The sequence below is a fragment of the Mastomys coucha genome, unplaced genomic scaffold (assembly GCF_008632895.1).
Source record: "Mastomys coucha isolate ucsf_1 unplaced genomic scaffold, UCSF_Mcou_1 pScaffold9, whole genome shotgun sequence".
Classification (NCBI taxonomy): Eukaryota; Metazoa; Chordata; class Mammalia; order Rodentia; family Muridae; genus Mastomys; species Mastomys coucha.
This window is the reverse complement of record NW_022196915.1, coordinates 73,429,852-73,456,484: the sequence shown is the minus strand read 5'-3', so window position 1 is coordinate 73,456,484 and position 26,633 is coordinate 73,429,852. Positions and strand designations below refer to the sequence as shown.

General features: G+C 40.1%; 1 protein-coding gene across 1 annotated transcript in view; it reads right to left on the bottom strand.

The window, feature by feature from the left end:
* The window catches only part of Tdrd3 (tudor domain containing 3), a 127,391-nt gene extending 103,356 nt beyond the window's left edge, over positions 1-24,035 (bottom strand). Inside the window, exon 1 of the mRNA XM_031362436.1 lies at positions 23,553-24,035. Within this exon, the coding sequence (XP_031218296.1) occupies positions 23,553-23,593 (41 nt within the window). The 5' untranslated portion in view covers positions 23,594-24,035. The remainder of the gene's footprint in view (positions 1-23,552) is intronic.
* Positions 24,036-26,633: the final 2,598 nt, after the last annotated feature.

Here is a 26,633-nt window from a genome sequence, read left to right as displayed (position 1 = left end):
ATGGACCACAAACTTGTAACCTAGCAACACAAGAGGCTTGATGACAACAGACACATGTACTACAAGGCAGCATGACTTTCACAAAAGCCTTGATATCAACAGGAATTTTTCATCTCTATTAGATTTTCACAAGAAAGCCATCAAGTATACAGTCCGCCATTGACCAAACTGTAAATGAGATATAAGTCTACCAAAAGTATATACAAGAACTTTAATAATCCAGAGTTGTACATTCACATAACAATGCCAAGAAGGGAAGAGGTAAGTTATAGAGAGGAATCAGCAGAGTGACAGCAGCAGAACAGAACCTCCCCAAGCTTTAAAGCCATTACTCGTGGTATCTCAAGAACCCAATGAGAGCCAAGTTCTCAGTACAGTAAAGGGAAAGAGAAGCAGGATATTTAGGCTCCTATCTGGATTTTCAGAACACACAGGAAATTCTATACAAGGCTGGGAATGACATGAAGTTATCCTGCCTTGGGTACAAGACAGAGCTCCTGTAGACTCAGAATCACACCCCGGCCCTTGTCATATCATAAAGGAAGGGGTCAGACGGAAATACACCAGGAAGCAGGAGGAAACTGCAAGAAAATGCTAAATCCTACAACTCTAATACACTCATGATAGATACAAAAACAATCATACAATAGTGCAAAATTCCTCTTAATAAAACACAAGAAACCAGAGGTAAAACTGCCTAAGGTAGTTTTAGCCGGATCTCTTCCTAGAAAAGACAGAAAAAACACTTACTTGGATTGTATTTTTTTTTTAAATAAACAAGTATTATTCTATATTTTATTTAATAAATGTATTTGGCAACAGAATTTAGCACTTTACCAAGTAGAAAGTTTACATAAAATATTTCTATACCCTTAGTCTTTTTAATCATTTATAAAAATATTAAAATACACATAATGCTAGCACCTGTCCCTGGGAGACTACACCTAATATTTTTGTGTTCTTCCAAATGAATGCATGGCTAGTAATTTCTAACTACTTGTTACAAAGCCCAAGTGAGGATTAGCTTCTTATTTCTATGATCAAGGCACAAAGTTAATGAAACACTATATTCTGCCACTTAAAACAGTTTAAATATTATTCATAAGTACTAATCTATACTTTGTATAAATTACTATATTCACATTCAGAATATAACACATTAAATTCTTTATACCTACAATGTAACTTATGTCTCTGGAAAAAAACAAATAAAATAACTAACACCCAGAAAAAGAATTTGTCTTTTCTAAGTATTTTCAAAGTCTGAACAATAAGGTAACTATCATAGACTAAAAATTATGAAGAAAAAAACCTAAAATATAAAGATACTATGCTAAATGACAAATAAAGATGTGAAGAATTACGTATAACTAAGAAAGATATTAATTTCTATATGGCTTGCTAGCTAGAGCACAATAGTTTTCCATCCAAAAAATAAAAGAGCTGGCTACAAGACCACATGAATCCCTTCTCAATAGCTCCAAGACACAATGAACAAGAGGGACATTCAAAAAGACTTTTGCTCTTGGGCAATAAGCTAGGTTTACTATTCAAGTAAGAGCAGCTATGTCAATATTCTAGTTTAAATGTAAAAAATTATACAGTGTAAGGAAATTTCAAGAACAATTAAATACTAATAGAAAATGACTTACCAGTCACTAATTTTTAAAGATGATGTTTTGCCACTATAAGAGAGAAAGTTCTAAAATAAATAAATAAATAAATCTGCAATAGGTGGAAGAGAAATAAGGATTTTTACAAGGCACCAAGATCTATGGCTCTCAATGAAACAAGTGACAAATGGGACAAAAGTCATGGAATTTTGAACACACCAGGAAGCTAAGACCACAAGAAAATGTGTATGACCTAACCTCTGAAAGGTGTTGGGTCTTTTATAGGAAAGAAGAGACTCATATCTCTTCTATTCTTGCCAAAGCAAGAGGTATTCAGCACAAAGCAAGGAAACTATAGACAGATTTAAGACTCTTTTCATAGCCATGTGTAGTTTGGCTTAACGGTTCATAATCTCAACAACCAAATTAGAACTGCCTGCTAACTCTCACATGTGATGTACTATGTCACACAGAGATATAGAGACACTGGCCTAACAGAAAGCCAAGTACAAAAGGACTCAGAAAGGAATCCTTTGACCACTTCAGACTCTAGCTACAAATGAGCATAAAAGACCCTGTCTCTCCCATTCTTCATACATTTCTAGGCACTCCAAACTTTCAAATACCAAAAGCAAATTAGGGGAACTAAAAAGTCCTTCTAGGCACTCAAGAACTTGAGCAGCCATTGGTGGAGTGGCCCTTAGGAAACCCACAAGAAACCACTCCAAGCTTTACCTAAAAAACACATGACACAGTTGAAAGAGATACCCAGGCAGAAAAACGCATGATTCTCATGCAATAAGGAGGAGAACTCAGAGATAAGTATCACCCACATTTTCAAAGATGGCAGCTGAGCTCTCAAGGAAAAGCCTCTCTCTCTGTGATGCTCCCTGCTCACCACAGGTATCATGGAGGGGAAGTTAAGGCTCCAAACTCAAAGCATCTACAACAAGTAATGATTTGACTCTAGCTAACACCAAAGGAGCTGAACACACAAACAGCGAATAAATACAAAGACCTCTATAGCAAAACACATCACTGTCACACTTCTGCAGAAAACAAACAAAAAGGAACAAGTCTTACAACGCTGAAAGCACAACTGAGCATTACAAAGAGAAGAAATAAACATTTCCTAACTTCCCACTAAAAAGAATTCATTCCAGAAGAAAGTAAAATCACATCAATAAAATACCAGGGAAAGTCAACCTACAATCTGTAAAGCACCTACAATAAGGAACTATCTTTTGGAATGAAAATAAAGTCAGTGAGAGAGTCCTAGGTAAAAGCTAGGAGCATCTACTACTAGCACACTCAGTACAAATACTGAAAGGAATTACGAAGCTCAACAAATTACATGATGAGGCCAGACACGAAGGAAGACTTAAAAGCATATGAGAAAGGAAATACAGAGATAGAAAACTTTTCACTTTGAAATATATTAAAGAGAGAATTTTAAACTACCATTAAATCATACATTACACACAAATGTAGGACTTTAGAACATTTCAGGCAAAATAAAAACATTATAAAGGACTTATATATTACTAGATATGAGAAATGTTGTTAAACATTAGCAGGACAATGGACAGAAATACATAAATAATATTATATTGAAAAGTCCTTATATTGTTCATGAAGTGCCATTACTTCAAACAGACCTTGACAACTTAAAACCATGATATACAAGGTAAAGGAGCAAGCACTCAAAAAGACAGATCAGAAAAGACAAGAAAAAGCAAAGTAGAAAGCATAAAATGATAAAGTGAACACCCTTCACCACAAATACCACAAAGAAGCTGAATAAACAAACAAAATAGTAAGAGATTAAGCTAACTGAATTAGCAATTATATTTAGCGAGATGAAAATCAGACACAGAAAATTTTTCTAAATAATGAGTTAAATGAGTAGGTTTTCAGCTACTAAACACAAGAAGTAGGGCAAAAGAATTGAGAAAAGTTCCTGATAATCAACTTGTTGAGCCACCAAGCCTTAATGGTCTCAGCCAAACTAAAAGGAGCACATTAGGACAGAGTCCAGGCTTTGAAGCCAGCCAGGGAAAGTAGCGTGTCTTCTTCTCTACAATATGTCTGCCTCCCATTCCTGTGTTGAAACTCTAATCCTGCTGTGCTGGGATTTGTAAACAGGGCTTTGAGAAGTTACCTAGCTCATGGTGTGGGACCCTCCTGATGGGACTGCTGCCATTAGACACACTGAAAGTGCTCTCTTCTCCCCGTCCTCTGATATGGAAGGGTACATTAAGGAGTAATGCAACTCAGGAAGAGGATCCTCACCGGACACTACCTCTACCACAGGGTTCTTGTATGTCCCAGCCTCCAGAAATTTGAGAAATAAATTTCTATTACTCAAGCTAAATATTCTAAGGAATTTTCTGTTATAAACTCTGCAACAATATATGTATATGTGTGTTTAATCAGAATCCTTTGCCACATTTGTAGGAAGAAAATCTGTCATATAAAACCTTTCGGCAAGAATTCCAGGTAGCTGGCATCGCAGCAGCATGCTGGCACTCCCAGGTGAGCCTTCTCTCACCCAGTTAACCAACCCTCTTCTGATTTCTGAGGACACACATCCCATCACTCCCTCAATTCCTACTTCTCATTTTCCTCAGTTTAGATCATTTTTATTTCTTTGTATGTGAGCTGTCCTTACATGTTTTCCTGATTTCTTGCTCAAGCTTTTGTTCATCTGTCTCTTCCTTTTAAAAGATTCTTTATATATTAGAACTAAGAAAAAGAAAACTCCGAATAAAAAAAAGAAAAATCACAGCACATGCTCTGTTGACACGCATATAATAGAATCAGGGCTAACTGTGTTCTAACTCTACTGATATTTCTGAAGTAGCATGTGAATGAAGCTGTAATTAAAACATGCTTTAGTAATCTTTATTAAATATTTTTTCTCTAAGTGTGACTTTGCCTTTTTGGAAGATGTTTGGCTGGGCTGGAGAGATGGCTCAGCTTTGAAGCTGTACCTGTACATACATATGGCCTATTTAGATGAATGCTACAAATCTGAATTCAAGTCACTTCACTTACTGGCCATCTGCACCCTCTCATTTTGTTTAAAACCTCTGCACTTTAAGATATCTACTGCTGAGTCTCAATGAAGTCCTACAACAGGTTGCTTCTTACTAACTTAAAATGAGGCCACACTAAATCTTACTGGGTCATTTTAATCCAATAAAGTTAGTTGTTAAGCCAAAGACATGAAGAAATAGCACTAATACCAAGAGAATAGGCATTATCCATTAATTTTATTTTTGAATAAGGTTTACAAGAGTCAAGAACATGGAATGTCTCACAGAATTCATCTCCCTCAAGAAAACCTCAATAAATTTATCTCAAAAATAAAAGTTTTATTTAAATTATTCTTAATTTACAATGTATCTCTTAACAAACTCTAAAGTAAAAGCCAAAGTGATATTTGTAAGACCAACTAATCTGACTTTCTTATGGGAATTATTTAACACTTTCAGAGGATCACTAAACCAGACTGGTTGCCACTGAATCCATAAAGTTGTCATTCAAAGTCTGGCCATTTAAGAAAACAATTTTATATTTTTATGATACTTCATAGTTTTATACATAAAGTTAATTATAATTCTTATAGAATTACTCTACAAATGTCTCATATTCACTGTATTGGTCAATGTTCTATCACTGTGAAGAGACACCGTAAGCACAGCAGTTCTTATAAAGAAAGCTTCTAGGGGTTTCATGCAGGGGTTAAGTCCATTGTCACCATGGCAGCATGGAGGCAGACATGGTACTTGAAAATTAGCTGAGAGTTCTACATCCAGATTGGAAGGCAGCAAGTAGAGAAAAACACTGGGTCTGCCTTGTGCTTTTGAAGCCCCAAAGCCCACCCCCCCACCCCCCCACCCCCGTGACACACTTTCTCCAACAAGGCCACACCTACTCCAACAAGGCCACATCTCCTAATCCCTATCAAGTAACAACACTCCCTGATGACAAAGCATTTAAATATGAGCCTATGGGGTTCATTAGTCAAACCACATTTTACTCCCTGCCCAAAGGCCTGAAGTCATATCATAATGCAGAAATGCATCAGTCCAACTTCAAAAAGTCCTCATAGTCTATCATGATCTCAACACTGTTTAAAAGTGCAAAATTCAAAGCCTCTTCTAAGACTCAAAGCAATCTCTTAACTCTAACCCTTGTAAAAATCAAATGAAGCAGATTACATCTTTCACCACCCAATGGCAGAGTGAGTATACACGCTACCATTCCAAAAGGGAGGAGAGGGAGCAGAGCAAGGAAATGCTGAACAGCAGGGCTCCAAACTGTGCCACCAAAGGGCTCTCAGATCTCCTACTCCTGCAAAAACACACTTCTTTCTTGTGGGCTGGTTCTACTCTCTGAGGCAGAAATCTCTGGTTTCTTTTGTATCACTTGTTTTGCTGAAGCAGACACATGAGAAGGAATGATATTTGGCTGGAGTAATGCTTGAGAGGGTGGTTGGTATTTGTAAAGAATATAAGTAGAATCAGGCAGACAGTGAAAGGATACTCTTGCATTGCTACACCTTGCAATTCTTCCCTGGTCTTCACTTCATACAGAGAAATGCCCCAAAGAACCTTCTATAGATTTCTGGCTGATTCTTGTCACTTCCACTGATTCATGACGATTTGGCTGAGCCTTGTGGTTTCCACTGGATGGAGCAGCTGCTACCTATTCACGTTTGGGGTTTGTTATTGGACTGGACTCCTGGTATTCTTACAATGAAGAATGAAATCACCCCAAAGAATTACTTCTAAACAGGTTCATAACCTCCTTTTTCCTATGAACCTTCTTTTTCCCCTACCTCTGGTCAGTGGGCTAAAAGAGAGGTTGAAGTGTACTAGAACCCAAAATAAAATAGGTTTAGAAAAATCTAACCCTACAACTTCCTGTTAGCAGCTTTCCTCAGCAGGCATCCCAGGGCTCTGGAGTCTCCAACATCATTGGTACTCCAAGGTAATCCAAGTTTCAGCTTCACTTAAAGGCTTCTCTGGGCCTCTCTGCAGGGACACCATGACACATGCCTGGCCTTAGTGGCTTTCACTAACTAAGAGGAATGAGTTCTCAGGAGATTCCATAATCCAGTTCTTATATACTTGACCCTTGATTCAAGAGCCAGAACCACATGGCTAAAAGCTGCCAAGTTCTGTAGCTTTGCTGGGGATGGAACATGGCCCTTATTGAAATACATTTTCACCAGCTTTCTTTTTCAATGGCTTGCTTCACTGCCTAAGCTTGGCTGTACTGAAACATGCTTTGTAGAACAGCCGGCCTTGAACAGCCTCCCAAGTGCTAGAATTAAAGGTGTGTGGCACCACACCTGGCCCTAACTTTTCTTTAATTGCTTTTCACAAATTGGAAGCTTTGCTGCATGGGGTCTTGCCCTGGGGTCAGTATCAGGCTTTTCTTTAATCTGATCATCTCCATAAACACAGGACTTCACACCATTATACTTCTTGGTGGCCCTTTTCTCCTCAAACTGTACATTTTTTATTTTTCCTTGCTCTACTTGCAACTTTTCATTTAAAGATCTGCTAAAACTTGCTACTAATAACCAGTTGACACAGTCACTAGGAGGCTATTTGAAATCTCCTCTGCTAACACCATTAAACCAACACTCTTCAATTTAGCATCAGGCAGTCTTTTTTGGACAAGGACAAAAAGCAGCCACATTATTTGCCAAATATCACAAGAACAGTCTCGAGGCCACAAACTAAAATTCTTCTCTGGAAACATCTCAAGCCAGGCCATCATGATATATACTGCTCTCAGTACCACTGACTGCCCTGCTCCTGCTAGTATGACCCATTAAGCCCCACTTAAAACACTTAACTGTTTCCCTAATCCAAAGTCAGTCCCAAAGTGCACATATTCCACCAACGAGAAGCATGGCCAGTCCTGTCACACAATACCCTACTCTTGGTACCAACCTCTGTCTAGTCAACGTTCTTCTGCTATGAAACAACATTATGGCCACAGCAACTCTTATAAAGGAAAGCGTTTAATTGGGCTTGCTTACAGTTCAGAGGGTTAGTCCATTGTAATCCTGTTTGAAGCACAGTGGCATCAGGCAGACATGGTGCTGGCATGCAGGTTAGAGTTCTACATCCAAAGTGAAAGGCAGTTGGGAGGCAGAGGCAGACGTATTTCTGAGTTTGAGGCCAGCCTGGTCTACAGAGTGAGTTCCAGGACAGCCAGAGCTACACAGAGAAACCCTGTCTTGAAAAATAAAAAAATAAAAAAAAAAAGTTCTAATTCAGTGGTCACATAGATGGCCCTAGTTAAACTAAATGGAACACAAACAACTCAAAAGTCAATCTCAAAAAGGAATGCATGGGGGCTGAGGCAGGGGAGGGCACTGGAAGAAATGAGGGGAAGGAGATGTGGGGAAAGAGTAATCAGAATGCATTATGTACATGTATGAAATTGTCAAAACAAATTTAATTTTAAATTTTTCTCTTTAAAAAAAAAGCATATATTTCAGCAAAACAAAATCCCCTCTGTTTTAGGCATTCTAAAGCATGTGAAGTTGTCCCTTTGATAGAAATCTAAAAATAAAGGCAATGCAAGATTTATATCTGCCCCAGAGCATAATGGAAAAGCTCTATTGAAATCAGTAGACCATTTCAAATACCACTGACAAATCTACATCTGAGGGTGTTAACTAATTTGTCCTTACCCCTCATGTCACCAGTCACTAGGGTAAGAATAACGGTCACGATGGTTCTGACATACTGTGTTTGACAAATTCTGGAATATGGAGCACACACTACTGTTCCCACCTCTGTATTTTTCTCACAATAGAGTAATACATCTTTGATCACTAATTACTTACAAATTATTCACAGCAGACAATAGCAAACTTTACTGTAAAGAGCTACAAAGTACAAACTCTGGACTTTATAAGCCATCTTATTTGTTACAAATACTTAACTCTTCCTCAGTAGCATAAAATGAGACATGGACCATGGGTACATTAATTCTTTTTTTTTTTTTTTTTTTTTTTTTTTTTTTTTTTTTTTTTTTTTTTTTTTTTTTTTTTTTTTTTTTTTTGGTTTTTCGAGACAGGGTTTCTCTGTATAGCCCTGGCTATCCTGGAACTCACTCTGTAGACCAGGCTGGCCTCGAACTCAGAAATCCGCCTGCCTCTGCCTCCCAAGTGCTGGGCTTAAAGGCGTGTGCCACCACCGCCCGGCCATTAATTCTTAGGGATGTGTCTAAATAAAACTTTATTGACAAAACTACGCAAAACTAGCAAGCCAAATTTGGACCTTCAACCATGTTTTCTAATTCCATATTTTAGGTACAATTATATAATCTCCTTTTCCTGTAAAGAAAGTCTTTCTCATCCAAAAAGTTTTCTTTTAAAAAATTAACACTATTCCATAAATTTTCATGCTAGATAACTGGTTCCATACATTTCATTTTGGGGGACAGAATCCCATTATTCAGAGGAAACCCAAATTTACAAAAGTAAAATAAAAATACTTACTAATGCAACATTTCAATGAGAATATGAAATCACCTTCCTTTACTTTCTGAGATTTACTATTCATACAGTAAGGGACTAGATACTCACAAATTCCTATCAAACTTCTATTTGCAATGTACAAATAAAATATCAAATATGGGCCATCTTCCTGGGCCATCTTTGAGAGATTACCAAACATTACTGTAAGTTAGAAAATTTGAAATCCCTAAAATAGTCCTCTCAAAAGAAAAATACTACAAAATAAAGAATATCAGCTTTTTCTAAAAAAATGTTTTCTTTTAAAAAATTAACACTATTCCATAAATTTTCATGTTAGATAACTGGTTCCATACATTTCATTTTGGGGGGCAGAATCCCATTATTCAGAGGAAACCCAAGTTTACAAAAGTAAAATAAAAATACTTACTAATGCAACATTTCAATGAGAAATGAACATTTCTCATTTAGAACATTTCTAAAAAAAAAGCTGATATACGCACAGGAATCCATCTGAATTAATCTGAAGGTATTTAACTGGGAACAATCTTGAAACACAAAATATAAGTATCTACCATGTGCTCATCAAATGCCAAGCAGTGTTCTAAGCAAGACCTGGATTAACTCCTAATCTTCCTAATTACACCACGAGACCTACCACCATCGATGCCATTATATGGATCAGCAAGCAGAGAAAAGTGGGTACTAAAATACGTCCAAAGTTATAGCTAGTTACAAGTTGAAACAGGATTGATGTCAGCTTAGGAGAACTGTGCTTCTGAGTCTATACTCTTAACCACAAACTACACAGTTTAAAAGTAGACATACCTGCTTGCCACTAGGGACCCTATAGCAGACACACATTGTGCAGACCCAGGTAGGTAGGCTACCTGTATCTCCCCTCTCTCACTTCCATTCCGCTTGCCCAAGTCCCAAGACTGTACCAGGGACAGAACGCTCCTCTCAGCCCATCTCCTTCACTTTTGGACTCAGGGATTCTGGCTTCACTTGATACCTGGGACCTTATAGCCAGCACACTTGGATGTCAAGAGTGGGGAGACAGAGTGTAGTGTACAAAAGGTTAAAGTGGTGGTGGAGGGGGAGATTTAATGGGGAGAGGATAGAAGAGCAGGGTACATGAGTCAGTACGGAAAGGGATAGCACTAAAGACATTTTGAAAAAAATCATAAAGAAACTTTCTATGTACAACTTTCATATATACATATACTTAAGAGTTTAAATGAAGTTATCCTATAGCAGGGCAAAAGGGACCTTACAGGATAACAAATTAAAAGCTCAGTATCAGTAATGGGTTACCTTCTTTGGAGTTGTTGACAAATCAACCCTCATACCCCCCAAACATTACAGGCTATTTCCAATGCTATTGGTTACACTCCAGAACTTGACAGTAAGACCCTATTACTGAAGGTACTTGAGTCACACAACATTTAGAAATCAAATCAGTACTGACCTGGAAGTTGCATCCCTCAAGGTTATATCGTTCATAATGCTGGGAAACAGCATGCAAGTACCAGAGGAGAGAAGGAATTACCAGTCTTACCCAACTGTGAACCCTGACAGCTACAATAAGGTGCCTAAGAAGACATGCTTACTGACACACTAGTAGCACAAATATCATAGTAGTAACCACACACTTTCTGCTTGGCTCAATCCAGAAGTTGAAACCCATACCTGACATTATTATCAGGGCCAAGAACTAGTGGCTAGACAGGACAGAGGCTCTAGGGGAGAACCCAGTACTATTACTCTGATAAACTGACATAGAACTAAACCAACTCTTGATGACTTATCATCATACACATAGATTAATGAATTTCTCAACCCCCATCAGAGAAGCTTGTAGTCCAGTAGACTGCAATTAGCACAGAGACCCACAGCAATCAAGGTGCAGGGAACAAGAGTCTATAGAAACAGCTGAGCCTTAAACAGAACATCTATATCACAACCCTACTCCCAAGCCCTGGGGGTATAATGGCAAAGAGGGCAGAAAGACTGTAAAAGCCATAGGTGATAGCTAACTACAAGGAAACAGTGTTGTCTGGATACTGCAGGGCAGCACATATGAATTCAGAGAAGTTCAGATGCACAAGACCTGTACAGAACCAGAAAAGACAAAATTCTAGCATGGAGAAGGAGATGTCACCCTTAGTAAAGGAGTTATTAGCAGGTGAGTGTAGTTAGGAAAAATAGAGTCAGTTTTAAGGCGCTAGTGGATAGACCACTCTCCAGTGAAGGCACACATCCAAAAGTATACGGGCAGCATAAACTGCACTTTATGGGTTTAAGAATGTATAAATAACAATTAAAAATTAAAAATAAGCAGTATAAAGTTGGGTGGGTAGGAAAGAGGGGGATGTATGTGGGAGGAGTTGGGGAGAAGTAAATATGATCCAAATGCACTGTATAAAATTCTCAAAGAACTAATAAAAAAGGAAGAGGAAAGTAGGTGAAATCTAATTGAAGATCAACACCAAACAGTGCCATTTTTGTTATTATTCTTTTTCTCAACAATCTCTCACGATAATCCAGTTTTGTCATAGATTTGTAATTATTATAACCAACAAATTCTAACATAAACATTTATTCAAAGTAATTTATTAATCTGTTTCATACAAATATTGATTTAATTTCCCAATGCTATTTCTAGGGAACACTTTTATAGAACTGATTTCTTGCTGACCTGTTAGTTTATATTGGGAACTTAGGAATAATAAATAAATAAATAAATAAATAATTGTTGAAAGAGGGGTAAGGAAGTGTCTATAGAAAGAATACAAGGCAGACTACCATAACTAACAAACAAGGTAATACCGCAAAAATGTTCAGTCAATCACGAGCCTATCTTGAACTTTGAAAATATGTCTTACAGAAAGGTATTCTTCAGGCTGTATTCTGCACAATTCCAAAAGAGAACTGTCAACACCTAGCTAGCCACTGTAGAAATCCTTTATCTACAATGGTGTCCTGCCTGCAAGATGGGCTAGGGCAATGGTGGTACAAGGTTTATGGGAGTAACCAACAAATGTCTGATTTGACTGAAGACCCCTTCCACCAGATGCAATGCCTGGGTGACCAAGAACCTGAGACAAGATAGATATAGCCCAGGGATCTTGGGTAAAAACCAAACAATACTGCTCTTAAAAAAAAAAAAAAAAAGTGATAAAATGACTCCTAATAATATTCTGCCATACTCAAATAGATAAGATGGCCTTGTTCAGCCATCATCAGAGAAGCTTCCTCCTATAGCAGAAGGAAACTAATACAGAAACTAATACCACAGCCAAACATTCCACAAAGAATGAGACACCCTGGAACTCTCAGCCCTAAATGGGATATCTCCATCAAATTCTGTCCCTCAGAGCTCAGTGGAAGAGGAGGAAAAAGAAGTTAAGAGCCTGATAAGATAGAGGACACCAAGAAAGTAAGATCAGCATGAGCAAATCATGTATGATATGAATTCACCTGCACCAGGTCCTATGTATATATTATAGCTTCCAGTTTATAGTTTTATGGGATTTCTGAGTGTTAGAACAAATGGGTCTCTGATTCTTGTGCCTTCTCTTGGTTTTCCTGTCCAACTTCAATGAGATAGCTTTTTATAATCTTATTATATTTTATTGTTATATTTTAGTAGTATCTCTTAGAAGCCTGTTCATTTCTAGTAAGAGAAAGAAAGGGAGTGTATCTGGATGAGAGGAGAGGTGGAGATCAGCTGGGAGGAGTAGAGAAGGGAAACCAAAATCAGGATATATTATGTGAGAAAATCTATTTCCAACAAAGAAAAAAGTAAGAAGAAAATATATGTACTAGATCACAGAAACCTGTACCTACATATATTTTCCATACACTTTTGCTTAAAACATTACCAATAACTATTAACAATTCAATTTAGACAAGAAAACTATTGTAATAAGGTAAGCATGTTAAAAGACTACCAGCAATCCAGTTCAGACTTATTTTTCACGAAAACATGAAGCAGGACTAATTCAAAAGGTAAAATGTAGCCAATACAATAGCAGGTAAGCTTCATTAATACTAATGTGGCCTAATAGTAATTCATAGCTAAAAGTGTGAAAACTTATGAAATATTAAAGAGATCTCATAAACCTACTATGTGATGTATCATACTAGGTATCTTCAGTGAGGCTTGTTATATATATATACATATATATGGATATAGATTGATAGATTGATGATATAGATGTTATATATAATATGTATACTTATTTATTCATTGTCAGTTTTGAAATGGTCTTATATAGCCTCCGAAGTACTGAGATTGCAGACATGTATCATCACTAATATTTATCATCCTGTTTTATAAGCAAATTTATAAGAATGAGTTATAACTTTACTTTTTATAAATATCAAATAAATTAAATCAAAAGTGCAAAAGGTCCCCCAAAAGTATGACTTTGTCTATTCCTACCAATTTACTCAAATTTAACATAACTCAAAGAGTATCACTGTTTCAAAATGTCTGTTTCCAGATAGAATAGAAGGGCTTCATGTATGAGGCAGATGAAATCAACGCAAAGCCACAAACTCTCTTACTGCTGGATGATGGAAAGGTACAGAAACTGGGGTGAATACAGAATTATACAACAACCTAACACTACCTCACAGTACAATTTGCAAAACACTCATCTGACACACTGGAAATGGTTGACAGATAACTTGAGAATCGCAGAGCTAGGCCACAGTTCTCAGAATATCTTTCAGGTGGACATGAGATTAACATTCTCAGAAACAAAGGATGTGATGTGTGTCATCTCACCATCAAAGAATGGACTCTGTGGCTTTCCTCTGTCCTTCCCTTTCTTGAGAACACTTTTCTTTGAAAGTGAGATATGACAGCTGCTCAGGTTTGCCCTTGCAAGCAATTACAATATTCTGGAATGGTATTCCTTGACTCTAATGTGCCAAAGAGTCACCAAGGGAGACCTGTTAAACTACAGAAGACAACTGAGCAGGTGTCTAGAGTCCATTATACTTACAGGTGCCAAGTGATACCAGACACTACTGTGTGGCTCACATGTGGAACCAGCAACGTGACCAAATCACAAAGCAGAGAAGCCGACTGCAGGAGATTCCTGCCCTAATGAGCAACAAATAAAAGCTGTTTCCTGTGGCTCATAATTGAAAATTGTTTAACAAAAGAGCAACCTACACCTAATCTTTTCCTTTCAGAACTTTATAAAATCATAAGCTGTCAAGTATGACCCTACTTAGAAAATTTTTCCACCAATATTCAATATTTAATGTTTTATATTAGGTATTTTATAAAATTCACCAAGTTAATTTCCAAGCTCTAGAGAGTCAATCCCAAGAATTTAGTAAAATTTTTTACTTATTTTTATTCCATTTACTTATGGAGGTAGACAAGCAGATCCTAAGTGGGGGGACAAGGCAGGGTTGGCCTGGAAAAGACCTCAGGTGGCTGTGAGCACATGGGAGAGCTTCAGGATGGGGGAGGGGGAAAAGGGGGGCGCCGGGAGGGATGGTAAACCGTTGGGACGAGACAGGTTCAGCGACAAGGGTCATTTAATGGGGGTAGGAGGGAGAGGTTAAACTATTCGGGCAGTAGGGCCTTTTGGCATAAGTGTATATCACCAGCCAGGCCAGGTTTAATAAATGCTTCATTTACGTGAGGAGGAATTCCAGGTGCTGCTACACATGGTCTTATAAGGGGTGAGGAAGTTTAACCTGGCTACCAGGCTACATAACCTCCTGGGGTTGAGGGAACCCAGGACAGGAGGCAAGGAATCAAACTCCTGCCAATCTCTGGATGAGATTTTCAGGGTTTGTACACGCCTCGACCCCACTCTTGCTCTGGGGCAGCTTCCTGGTCCCATAACTCCTCAGCCCCACAGTAGGGCACATAGGTCAGAGGGCACTTTTGAAGATGAAAGAAGAATTTTCAGGAGTTGGCTTTTTCCTTCCAACATGGGAATCCCAGGGATCAATCAAGTCATCAGGCTTGGCTGCAATGCCTTCACCTGAGACTTCATGGCAGAGTCTTCTGAAAAACTTTTTTTGCTTGTTTGTTTGTTTGTTTTGTTTTGTTTTGTTTCGAGACAGGGTTTCTCTGTGTAGCCCTGGCTGTCCTGGAACTCACTCTGTAGACCAGGCTGGCCTTGAACTCAGAAATCCTCCTGCCTCTGCCTCCCAAGTGTTGGGATTAAAGGCATACACACCACCACTGCCTAGCCTGAAAATCTACATTTGGACCTTTTTACTCGAATTTTAGATCTAGATCATGTGGGGTATGGGCACATTTTTTAAGGAACCTTTAAGTTATTTACGACTCAAAACTGCTCTATCTCTATTGTTAGTAAGTCAATAAAATGCTGACCAAATCATATGATCTGAGAACTCTTAAAAGAAACGTCCTTTTTTTGTTAGAAAATGATTGGCTTTATAATACACTCTAAAGCATTTTCCCTACCTGTAAGTGCTTAAAGAATCTCCTCTAAAAATGCTGACATTTTTCAGTACTTGAACATAGCTTCTCCCTCAGAGATTGGTTCTGAGATCGACAGTGTCCAACAGAGATAAAAAGATGTGTGTGTATCTGTGTCTGTATGTGGGTATATGCACCTGGAAGCAGGTGTGCCAGACTCATTGCATTCTCTGGAGCTGGATGAGACAGTGTGCAAGCAGCTAGGTACTTCTTTCAAGTGCTAGAAAGAGAACTCAGCAGATGTTCTTAACACTGAGCCGCCCTCCAGCCCTCTAGCAGTCACAGCTGAAAGTGAGTAGAAATAGGAAAACTAACTTGATAATTTTAATACAATACATTGAAATTTTTATTTCAATATATAAACAATAAAATATTGCAAAATTTACATTTTTACTCTAAATTTTCCAAACTCCCTACATGTTATAGCATATCTGAACTTGGACCAGACACATTTGAAGTGTTCAATAGCCACATATAGACATTACAGTACACTAAAATGTCCTCAAAAGCTTTTACATTGAAGGCTTAGAACTAAAAGCAGCCATATTTAAGATGAGTTCTTTGAAGAAATAATATTTTCCTTTGGTTTACAATCCAACCATCTGAAAAATATGGTAATCTTCCAATAGTCTCCATAAAAGCTAAATTATAACTGATTCATGTGTGTCAGCCTGAAAACTAGAATCAATTCCTTACCACTCCCATTGTCAGCTTTCGTCACAGTTATAGGATTACATAAAACTTCTAATACCCTTTTTATATAAACTCTTCAGGCCCAGAAAAGAGATTCACAAATATCTCTGAAGCCAATCTATTGATCTCCATCTCAACTATCACTACCTACTCCTGCCCAGCTCTAACAACTGCAGAACAGGGAATTTAAAACCCAAAGAGTGATGTCACATTTACCTTAACCCCCACCCCCTAAAACTCATCAACTTCTATTAACTACAAAATGAAAGTTAAATGTATTGATTATAAATGCCTGCCATAACACAATGTTCAATAATTATTTGTTGAATAGACAAATTGATGGATCTACCTGCTTTTCACTAGACAAAAATCAGACACAGTGTAAGACAGGATTACAACAAGCCATGTATATATATTATTACACTGTAAAGTTCTCCAAGATCCCAAGTCTGGGTTAATTGCTTTCAGATGTTTTTCCACACCACTCAGCAAGTAAAATAATAGAGCAGAACATGTTTAAATTCTACCTGTCATACATCACTACACTCCAAAACAAACACAGGATCTTGCACACAGGAGGCATAAATATTTTCTAAGAGTACTTCAGTACATACAGTATTGCTCGGGCTATGTTTCTTTATATGAACTTATTAATGTAAAGATAGTATACATACTTAAGAGGATCTATTTGTGTGTACCTTAAAACCACAAAGCTGCAATGCATGTAAAGAGGGCCTATGCACACAGACAGGAACCTCCACACACACAGCACAGAAGCACCCTACCTACTGAGGTGACAGTACATATTAGGCTGAGTCCTTCCCTGTCCATCATCATGACTTTCTTTCCTATTCTCTTCATCTTGGACTTGACAACTTCTTAATGTGTCACATTGTCGCATATTTCTTTTCTCCTCTTTCTGCTTTTCTTTGTTGTACTATGGTTCCACAAGTATTTCTCACATTTTTCTGTTATTGTCAGGATAGTCTAGTTATTGTGCAAATGACACTCACCTACCTATACACTGTAGACCTTAAGAGGTTTATGACAGCAGGACTTATGTGTAATATAAATCATCAAAATGCTAATATTCTCCTTTTGTCAGAACTCGAAAACATAAGCTAAAGAAAGGTGATGTACTATTTTTATGACTCTTGAACTGTTGCTATGTAGTTTTTAGTTGATTTAGCAAATGCTGCTGTGAAAGAAGAAATTTATTTTCAACCTGCTGAGGCAGCAAGTTTCTTTATAGACCTTCTTCATGCCTGAGGCAGTCAAGCCTACAGGCAGCTGAAACTAGATTTATAGGTGAGTCACCAAGAATGACTGCAAACAGCACCTTAAAATCGTACAGTCTGACAAAATACCCAGTTTACACCATCAACAGAAGCAGCAAGGGATATGTAACATATTCTAAGGCAAAACGTTAACAAAGGCATACTACCTTCAACATTTTAATTTTGCAAATATAAACTAGACAGAGATTATAGTACATACCAATGTGCACTAAAGTGGGAAATATCTTAAAATAAAAGGTGTTGCCAAGCTGAGTATTACGGTGCATGCTTTTACACCCAGCACTTGGAAGATGGAGGCAGAGGTAGGCAGATGTCTATGAGTTCAAAGCGAGCCTGATCTACATAGCAAGTTCTAGGCTGGCAGCCAGAACTACACAGTGAGAACCTGTCTAAAAATAATAATGGTAATGAATAAAGAAGAGTGTTCCCAGTAAGCCTCCCTGAAAACCAAATAAAAGCAACTGGTTCCTCATAGTGTTCTTTAGCCTCTAAGAGATTTTCATCCTTCCCAAGAGAGTACACAAGAACATTTTATGACGACAGAAATGAAAACGCACTTCCTAAGCCAGGTGTGGTCGCCCACACCTTTAATTCAGCACTCAGGAGGCTTATGAGGTAAAGCTCTGGAAGTTCAAGTCTAGCCTGCTGATCTGCATAGTGAGTTCCAGGACAGCCATGGCTACAATGAGACTGTCTCAAAGAAATAGGGGGCAGGAGAGAGGGTAAAGAAAAACAGAGAGAAAATGCATTTCACAATTGCAGAAGTAAAACCTAGTACACACTTAATATGTAACTTCTTAAGTAACTACAATAAACTTTGTACAGTGGTTCACATCTGTAACTAGCTATAATACCAGCTCTAGGAAAGCTGAAGCAAAATTCCCAGTTCAGGGTCAGCTTGTAATACACAGGGAGGCCATCTGGGAGAGGAGTGCAATAATGTGCTCACTATGTGTAAGAGTTGCTACAGAATAACACAGATGAATAAAAATTCCTAATATCCTTTTCATAAACCTATTGTGCAACTACTAGCACTAATATAAGTGGTTATACTGATGCTACTAGCCATCCAAGGTTCTGCCTGTGCTGTGACATGTGCTTTTTCACTGAAGATTGAGAGTGCTCACTCACCAGCAGTCTCCTGGGGAATAGTGTGTCTCAGAGAAAACTGAAGCCAACCAAACAAGAAGAGCACAGAGGGTAGCCTGAAGAATGACACTCTTTATTATGAAAATTAATAAGGCTATGGAGAAGCTTCTCCTGGTGGGATGTGAAAGGAAGCCTGAAGAATTTTAAATCCTAGCAATGATGTGTCTTTCTTTACCTTAGGCCTACATGTACAGAGGAGCAGACTCCCTTGGTACTCTACACTACACTATTCCACTTGCACTGTTAGCCTACGGCGGCTCTCCAGCACCAGAGCTGACTGCAGTGTATAAGCTGCAGTTTCTCAATTGTAGAAAAGTAACACAAATGTACTTGGGACAGAAGATGCTAGTGTGGTAGCAGTAGCCAAAGTGAGATGACCCAAAGGAAAGGTGAGATTCTAGGGTGGGAAGGAGATCTTTAAAATCATATTCTATCTCCTCCATTCTATTTAAAAAAAAAAAAAAAAACAGACACCTGGAGTGTTCTGTGGTTAAACCATCATTCTGTGTTTCAAAAATATTTTTTTTAAAGATGTATTTATTTAATGTATCTGAGTACACACTGTAGCCATGCAGATGGCTGTGAGCCTTCATCTGGTTGTTAGGAATTGAATTTAGGACCTCTGCTTACTCTGGTCAGCCCTGCTCACTCCAGTCGACCCTGCTCACTCAGTCCCTGCTCGCTATGGCCCAAAGATTTATTATTATAAATTAGTACACAGTAGCTGTCTTCAGACACACCAGAAGAGAGCGTCACAACCTCATGGTGGTTGTGAGCCACCATGTGGTTGCTGGGATTTGAACTCAGGACCTTCAGAAGAGCAGTCAGTGCTCTTACCGCTGAGCCATCTCACCAGCCGCAAAAATATATTTTTAATAAAAAATTTGTTTTCTTGTTTTTGTTTCAGACAGGTGTCTCTTTAAATTCCAGACTGGCCTAGAATTTAAAGCAACCCCCTAGCTTCATCCAGGGACAACAGTTGTGAGTCACTATGCCCCGCCTAAAAAACACTATAAATACTTTATAGCTCTTCAACTCTAAACTGCTCAAAAAAAAACAAAACACTAGTGTTTTGGGTTTGTTTTTGTTTTTGTTTTTTCAGAAATTCTTAAGACTTCAAAACATAGGTCTAGGTGATCCATTAAAACGATGAGCTCTTTCATCATGACATAACCACCCCTCAGTCTAAGCCAACAAAAAACAGCAAACAATTCCACTTTTAAATGTAGGATTTAATCCTGTCTTTGTTTGTTGACTTGGGTGTTTCTGACAGTCTCAGTATGAAGCGGAAGCTAGCATTACAAGGATATAGGGCAATGTGTTATTTTTAATCAACCATTTAAATGAGAAGTGGTCACCACAATGCACTACAAGTAAGTACTAAAATTTGATTCTGAGTATTTGAGCATATTCTTGGTTCCACTACTTAGAATTGGGCAAACTATTAATTACTCTCTTGTGATTTGGTTAAACTACACAGCATTAATTCAATAGACAATATGGTCTCACAAACATAAATTCAATAATTATATTCTCCCTAACATATTTAAAAAGAGGAAGAAGAGAAGTAAGGAAGACAGACAGGGCAAGGAGGGAGGAGAAATGAAAGGGAGGGAGGGGGAGGGAGGGGAGGGAGGGGAAAATGGCTCAGATAAGAGACTTGGGTTTGGATCCCCATCACCCATATAAAATGCTAGGTGTGGCACAGGAACCTGTAAAGCAAGCCCCAGTGAGATAGGATGACCACAGGAGCTTGCTGAGTGGCCGTCTATCCAAAACCAAGAACAAGCTCCATATTCTGTGAAAAACTCTATCTCAAAGGAATACAAGAGAGAATGATGGAGGACTCCCAGCCTCCTCTTCTGGCTTCCAAATGTGCAAATGCATGAACACACATACACATATATGTATGCACACATGCTAGGCACATTCACCTCACATAAAAAAAAATATTAAAAAAAAAAAAAGACTCAAAAACAGAATGTGGATGTGTACAGTAAGTAGATCTAGACAATTCCCTCTACAGAGGAGTGAGGAGAAACAAGGCTCAGGACATGATTAATACTGTTCCCTAGCAAATAGAAAGCCAAGTCCCTCCTATGAAGTTATTTTATGCATAGAAGTAAGCATTACAAAGGATGGAGGTGCCATTTTAGATACTTAAACAAACCAATTTACTGCAAAAATCCCTAAAACATTTTAAAGTGAAGTCCATGAAACCTAATCCTCTGTGCTATAAGTCGGAGGTGTGGGGCTGTTGGGGGAATAATACTGCTTAATTTACATTTTAAAGCCCTGAGTTTGGCTGGAATATTACTGAACATCTGAGACTTAAAATACTCATAAACAACCCAATAAATTTCAATAATAAATTGGTCTTCTTCATCAAACTGTCAGCATAAGCCACTCACTATTAGTTCCCTACTTTACATATGGTGGATAAAACAGATTAGTAACTCCATAAATGTTTTAGCATTTCATTTTAGAACCTACAACTACTTTAGTACATAGCACACTTGAGGCCAAAAATATTTTGTTTAGAATCAATGACAACCCCAGAGGGGAAATCTAGATGTCAGAACTCTACAGAGTTGTTCAAAGCCGTTCTCTAGTCTAAACTTTTCTTCACAGAACTCTTATCCATTTAAACCTTCGAAACTCACAGAGCATGGTAAGTCTCTAATTAAAGACCTAGTACAAGCCACATCACTGAAGAGAGCCCATGCCTTCCTTACTGGGAACAAACTTTGACTGGTGAACATGGGTCAGGATTCTAGAAAACTCCGACCAGCCTTAGAGATGTAAGAACTTTAGTGATCCCAGCCTCTATCTGGGCGCCTCACAAGCAAGACAGATTGACAGAAAGGAACATGTAAACCTAACTTGCAATACAAAGTGGCAAGTGATAAAATGTAGCATTGCTGGAGATCTGTAACAGAGGAAAGGGCTCTGACTGGGCCTTTGTGACTGCCCAGGCCACTCCAAGGCCAACTCTCAACTTAATAAGACCCTACCATGCAGTATATTTCTAGCTATCAAAGATAACACAGAAAAATAATAAAGAGTTCTCTGCCCATAAAGAGCTTTAAGAGTCCAAAGAAAACAAATTTAGAATCATCTGGGATCCCAATAAAGTAACTAACCTTCCTAGAAGATGTAGCTAGGTTTTATAATGTATTCAAAAGGCCATATTTGTAAATACGGGGGTATCACTAGTTTGTAAGAGTAAAACTCAGTGTAATGAAGAACTCAAATAGATGCTAAATCTGGTGTGATCCAAACCTGCACTCCCGTCATGAGTTCGAGGCCAGCATGGGCTACATAAACTGAAATGAAGACTGACTTAAGATTATTCTGGACAGCCTTGTAAAAAATCAAGAAAATGAAAGGAGGTATTCCATTAAAAGAGTAAAATAAAAGTGAATAAAGTGAAATTTTTAACTTACAATTTTCTGTACCAGTAATGGGAGGATGACAAGGTCTGTAGTTTATTAATAGATAAATAAATAAATAGTAAGTGCATGGGACTGGACCAGCCTAGTTACATCAACATTTATCTCAACCACTCTCTAGTCATGTCATGGGAGAAAGGTACTTAATTCTTTGCCTTCATCTTCACACCTGTGAGTAGGGTAGGGGGAAAAAAGGCCTGTCAAGTCACATAGCAAAACCTTCACAGCAGGAGTTGTAATGACACTGCCCTATAGGTCAAAACTTTAGAATCAAAGTAAAATTCCAATCCTTTAAGCACTGGCGCCCTCCTTCTTGGTTTTAATCCTCAAACACCTTCCTACTTCCAGGAACCATTGGGATCTAATGGTCTTTCTCCAAAATAAACACTTTCCTAACTCTACATCCACAAAGCCTTTCTTCACTATCTGTCAGAACCCATATGACTCTCCTTCAGTCATAAAGTGCTCTGTCCGTCCTTCACGGTTTGCTAACACTGCATAGTTTTCTTGATGCTTCTCCCTTCTCACTAAAGTGTTGTTTCAGAAAGCTGGGACAAATAACCTGTGTTTTCCTCCTCATCCCTACCCCTCAGCCCAGAAGGTAACTATGCCCGGCTGGGGAACGCAACGTTGAGTTAAACTGGATGTTTACAACCGGAATGGCTGCAATTCCAGAAAACTGCTTCATTTCGAATAATTTGTCATTGCTTTCAGATTTCCCAAAAGTCAACGGCTGGAAAAGTCCTTAAAAAAAAAAAAAAAAAAATCAAGACCAACGCCATCCTTTCCAGAAAAGTTCCACTACGGGGCAGCCCCGGTACGAGTAGCCCGGGCGGTCCTTCTCTGCTTTGCAAGTTGAGCGTGCAGCAAGGCCAGCGGCGCTCCGGTCGGCGCGGTAGTTTGAAACGAGGCGCAGAGGGCCGGCTCCGGCCGCCTCGCGGGGCTGAGCTCCGTGCTCCCGCCAACTTCCCGCAGGCTCCCGCGTCCGCCGCCGCGACACCCTCCAGAGGCGGCGGCGCGCCGTGCTCGGCCCCGCGGGTCCTTCTCAGCGGCGAAGCTCCAGCCCGGCCGCCGCCCGCTCCCCGGCCCGGCCCCGAGGCCTCGCTCTCTCCCCCGCGGGCCGCCGCTCCGCTCTGGGTCGCAGGCCGCCGCCCCTAGGGGAGCGGGGACGCTCGGCGAGCTCCGCGTGGCGGCGCCGGGGGCGGAGCCGGCCCCGAGGGCCCCCGAGAGGACGGGGGCGGGTGGCCTCGTCCGCCTTCCCCGCCGCATCCCCGGCACCCCTCTCCCGACCTTCCCTGGGGCCCGACCGGAGCCCGCGGCCGGGCGGCCGGCGCGACGCGACGCGGCACTTACCAACCCGCCTGGGACAACGCGGCGCCGGACACCTCGGCCATGGTCAGCTGCTCAGGCTGGGGGACAGCGGGGGTCTGGACTTAGGGCGGGGGACAGGCCTCCTGCTGGAGACCCAGAAAAGAGAAAAAGAAGAAAGAGAGAGGGAAAAAAAAGAAGAAGAAGAAAGAAAAGAAAAAGAAAAAAAAAAACTCCTCTGTTCGACTGGGCCACTGGGCATGCTCAGTGCGACGGGCGCTTCCGCGTGCCGGTTCCGCTCGCCGCGTTTTGCGAGCGGCCCGGGCTGGGGAGCGGCGGCGGTGGCGAGCCGCCAAACGCGGCCTGGGCCGGGGATCGGACGCGGCGCCGCGGAGGACCGCGCCAAGCCGGCGCCCCTCCCGCCGTGCAGCTCGGTCACTTTCTAAGTTGCGCGCACGGGAGCCGCGCTTCCCAGGGCTGCCTCACGGGGCGGGACACGGACCCCGCGGTCCGGGCGGCGCATTGGGGATGATGCTACCACGGCCGCGTTTGGGGCGGTGCAGCCCAGCCCGTTCTGCACCAGAGCGGATTGTTCCGGTCAGGGCCGGCTCCATTCACCCGGCCTAGCGGTCGGCCGAGACTCGGAAGACTGCGGCCCGCACCCCTCTCCCGAGTCCTGGCAGACAGTTAAGTTGGGTGAGCGGGACACCCTAACCCGGCCCTCAGGGGAGTTAGCTTTGAAACTGTGGGCCGTGGTGACAAGACTGCTTGTTCTTCTCACCCTCCTGCTGGGCGGAGCCCGGTGCCAGCGCGGCCCGGCGACCTTGGCACCAGCACCTAACCGGGCTAGCACCGCCCTACCCCGTGCCCTTTTGCCGCCCGCGGGGGGGAACCGGGGTGCACGGCGTGTCCCCGACTGGGCATGCGCGGCGACGCCACCGAGCTGCGCCGAGACGCTCCAGACGCGATTGGCCAGTCGGGTGTCACACAGGCCAATCAGAGAAGAGGAGTCTGGATGGGGCGGGGCCCTGTTGATGATACTCCTGAAAAGTTTGCTCCTGGATCTGGGTCCTTAGGTGAAGAAAGGTACAGCCCAGTGATTCTGCGGAGTTAACGGGCTATTTAAGAATTTGTATTCCGTCTGCAACCCATCACGGTGGCTGCTTCACCTTGACTGTCGCCATCCCCGAGCCAGACTTGGGAGACACTGCAAAATTGGCGGCTGCTCTTTGAGACTTGGAAGCAACTTATTATATAGAAAGAAGGGTATTAAGTATCCAGAAGTGAACTGAAATCTCCATTTTCTCACTTTAGCTGGTCACAGTTCTAAAGTCACTATGTCTTCTTGGGGGAATATGCTGTTACGGTTGTTTCTGGACACACATTTGCCCCTAGGTAGATTTTAATGTGTACAGCATGTTCAGAATCAGGAATAAATTTATTTCCCAGTATTTGCAGTAGTAGAAAACGTTTTAAATCATCCATGAGAGGTAAGTGTGTTTATATGTACCATCTAACCTGAGCACAGACAGAAAAAAAAAATTTTTAAGGTACATGGGCCGCTCAAATTAATTGCCAATTTTGTTATTAAATAGGCCATACCAAACATAACTTTTTATTCGTGTAAATTGTTAAGTGAAAGTTTTAATGTCCCAATAACCGGAATCACTGAATAAATAAGCCTTTACACTGGTTCTCACATTCTGTGTGATACAGTAAGAATTCACCATTGCAGGTGCTTATGACTAAAGTTAAACATTGCACAAAATACCAAATCCACTTCAAGAGTGGGATGCCTACTGGAGAAATTTGTTACAATAAGAGCATCAAAAAACTAAAATAATGACATTAATGGCACATTGAATTTTTGAGATAAACTGGATAAAAGTCCATAGGTATGTAAAATCCTCACATAACAATGTATATAATGATAGTGTACAGCAGAAGGGGGAATGTGCCTTTATCCTACAACAAAGACTGCCTTAAAGGGGTGCTGGAATCAGTGGCTCAGCCTGATGTGTGCTCCCTCCTACTAGACATTAATCTCTCTTAAGAAATACACTTGCCAATGTTCTTTTAACTTTAACTTAAACTTCTGGGTGATGGTTCTCAGTTAGGTGCTAGGTCAAAAGCTCATGGGCACATTTAACAATGTCTAGGGACACTTTAGGATGCTACAGCCTTGGAGAGAGTGCATGAGGTCAGTTGGATTTGGTGGGTAGAAGGCAGGGTTGGAGCCAAACAACCTGCAGTGCACAGGACACTCAAAAATTTGTTGGTGTAAAATATCAATAGTGCAATAGCTGAAAACCAAGTGGAGATTGAAGCTCACATTAAGATACACATAGAAAATAATGGGACAACTTAGAAGTGAAGGCACACAGATCTAGAACATGTCATGTTGCACACAAATAGTACCTGAGTTGTTAAAAATAAGCTAATGACAAAAGAAGGCCGCCTTCTAGGTTAAAAATATGTACGTGAGATTCTGGGCACGGTAACACATGCCTTTAATCCCAGCACTTGGGAGGCAGAGTCAGGAGAATCTCTGATGTTCAAGGCCAGCCTGGTCTACATAGATATTTTCAGGACAGCCAGAGCAACATGCTCAGACCCAGTGTCTCACACACATACACTCAAATAGATAAAACAAAATTCCTAAATCTAGAGAAATTTTATAAAATTTCATAGCAATTACAAAAATTTGAAAGTAGACTGGATATTGAATACCTAATTACAGTGTGTTAATGGAGTTCTCATTAGATTTTATAATGGAATCTTGGAAATCCTGTGCCAGTGTATTTATTTATAAAGAATTGTACTGTAACATATTTGCACATACTTTAACCTACAGTGTATACTAATATGTCCACATATATATGTGTATGTATGTGTATGAATAGAAGAGAAAATATGGCAAGATATTAAAACCTTCCATCCAAGGATCCTCATAGTTTTTTTGTTTTGTTTTGTTTTAACTTTTCCCTAGATTTTAAATATTCCCAAATTTTGGGGCTGGCAAGATACCTCAGCAAGTAAGAGCACTGACTTCACTTCCAAAGGTCCTGAGTTCAGATCCCAGCAACCACATGGTGGCTCACAACCACCCGTAATGAGATGCTCTTC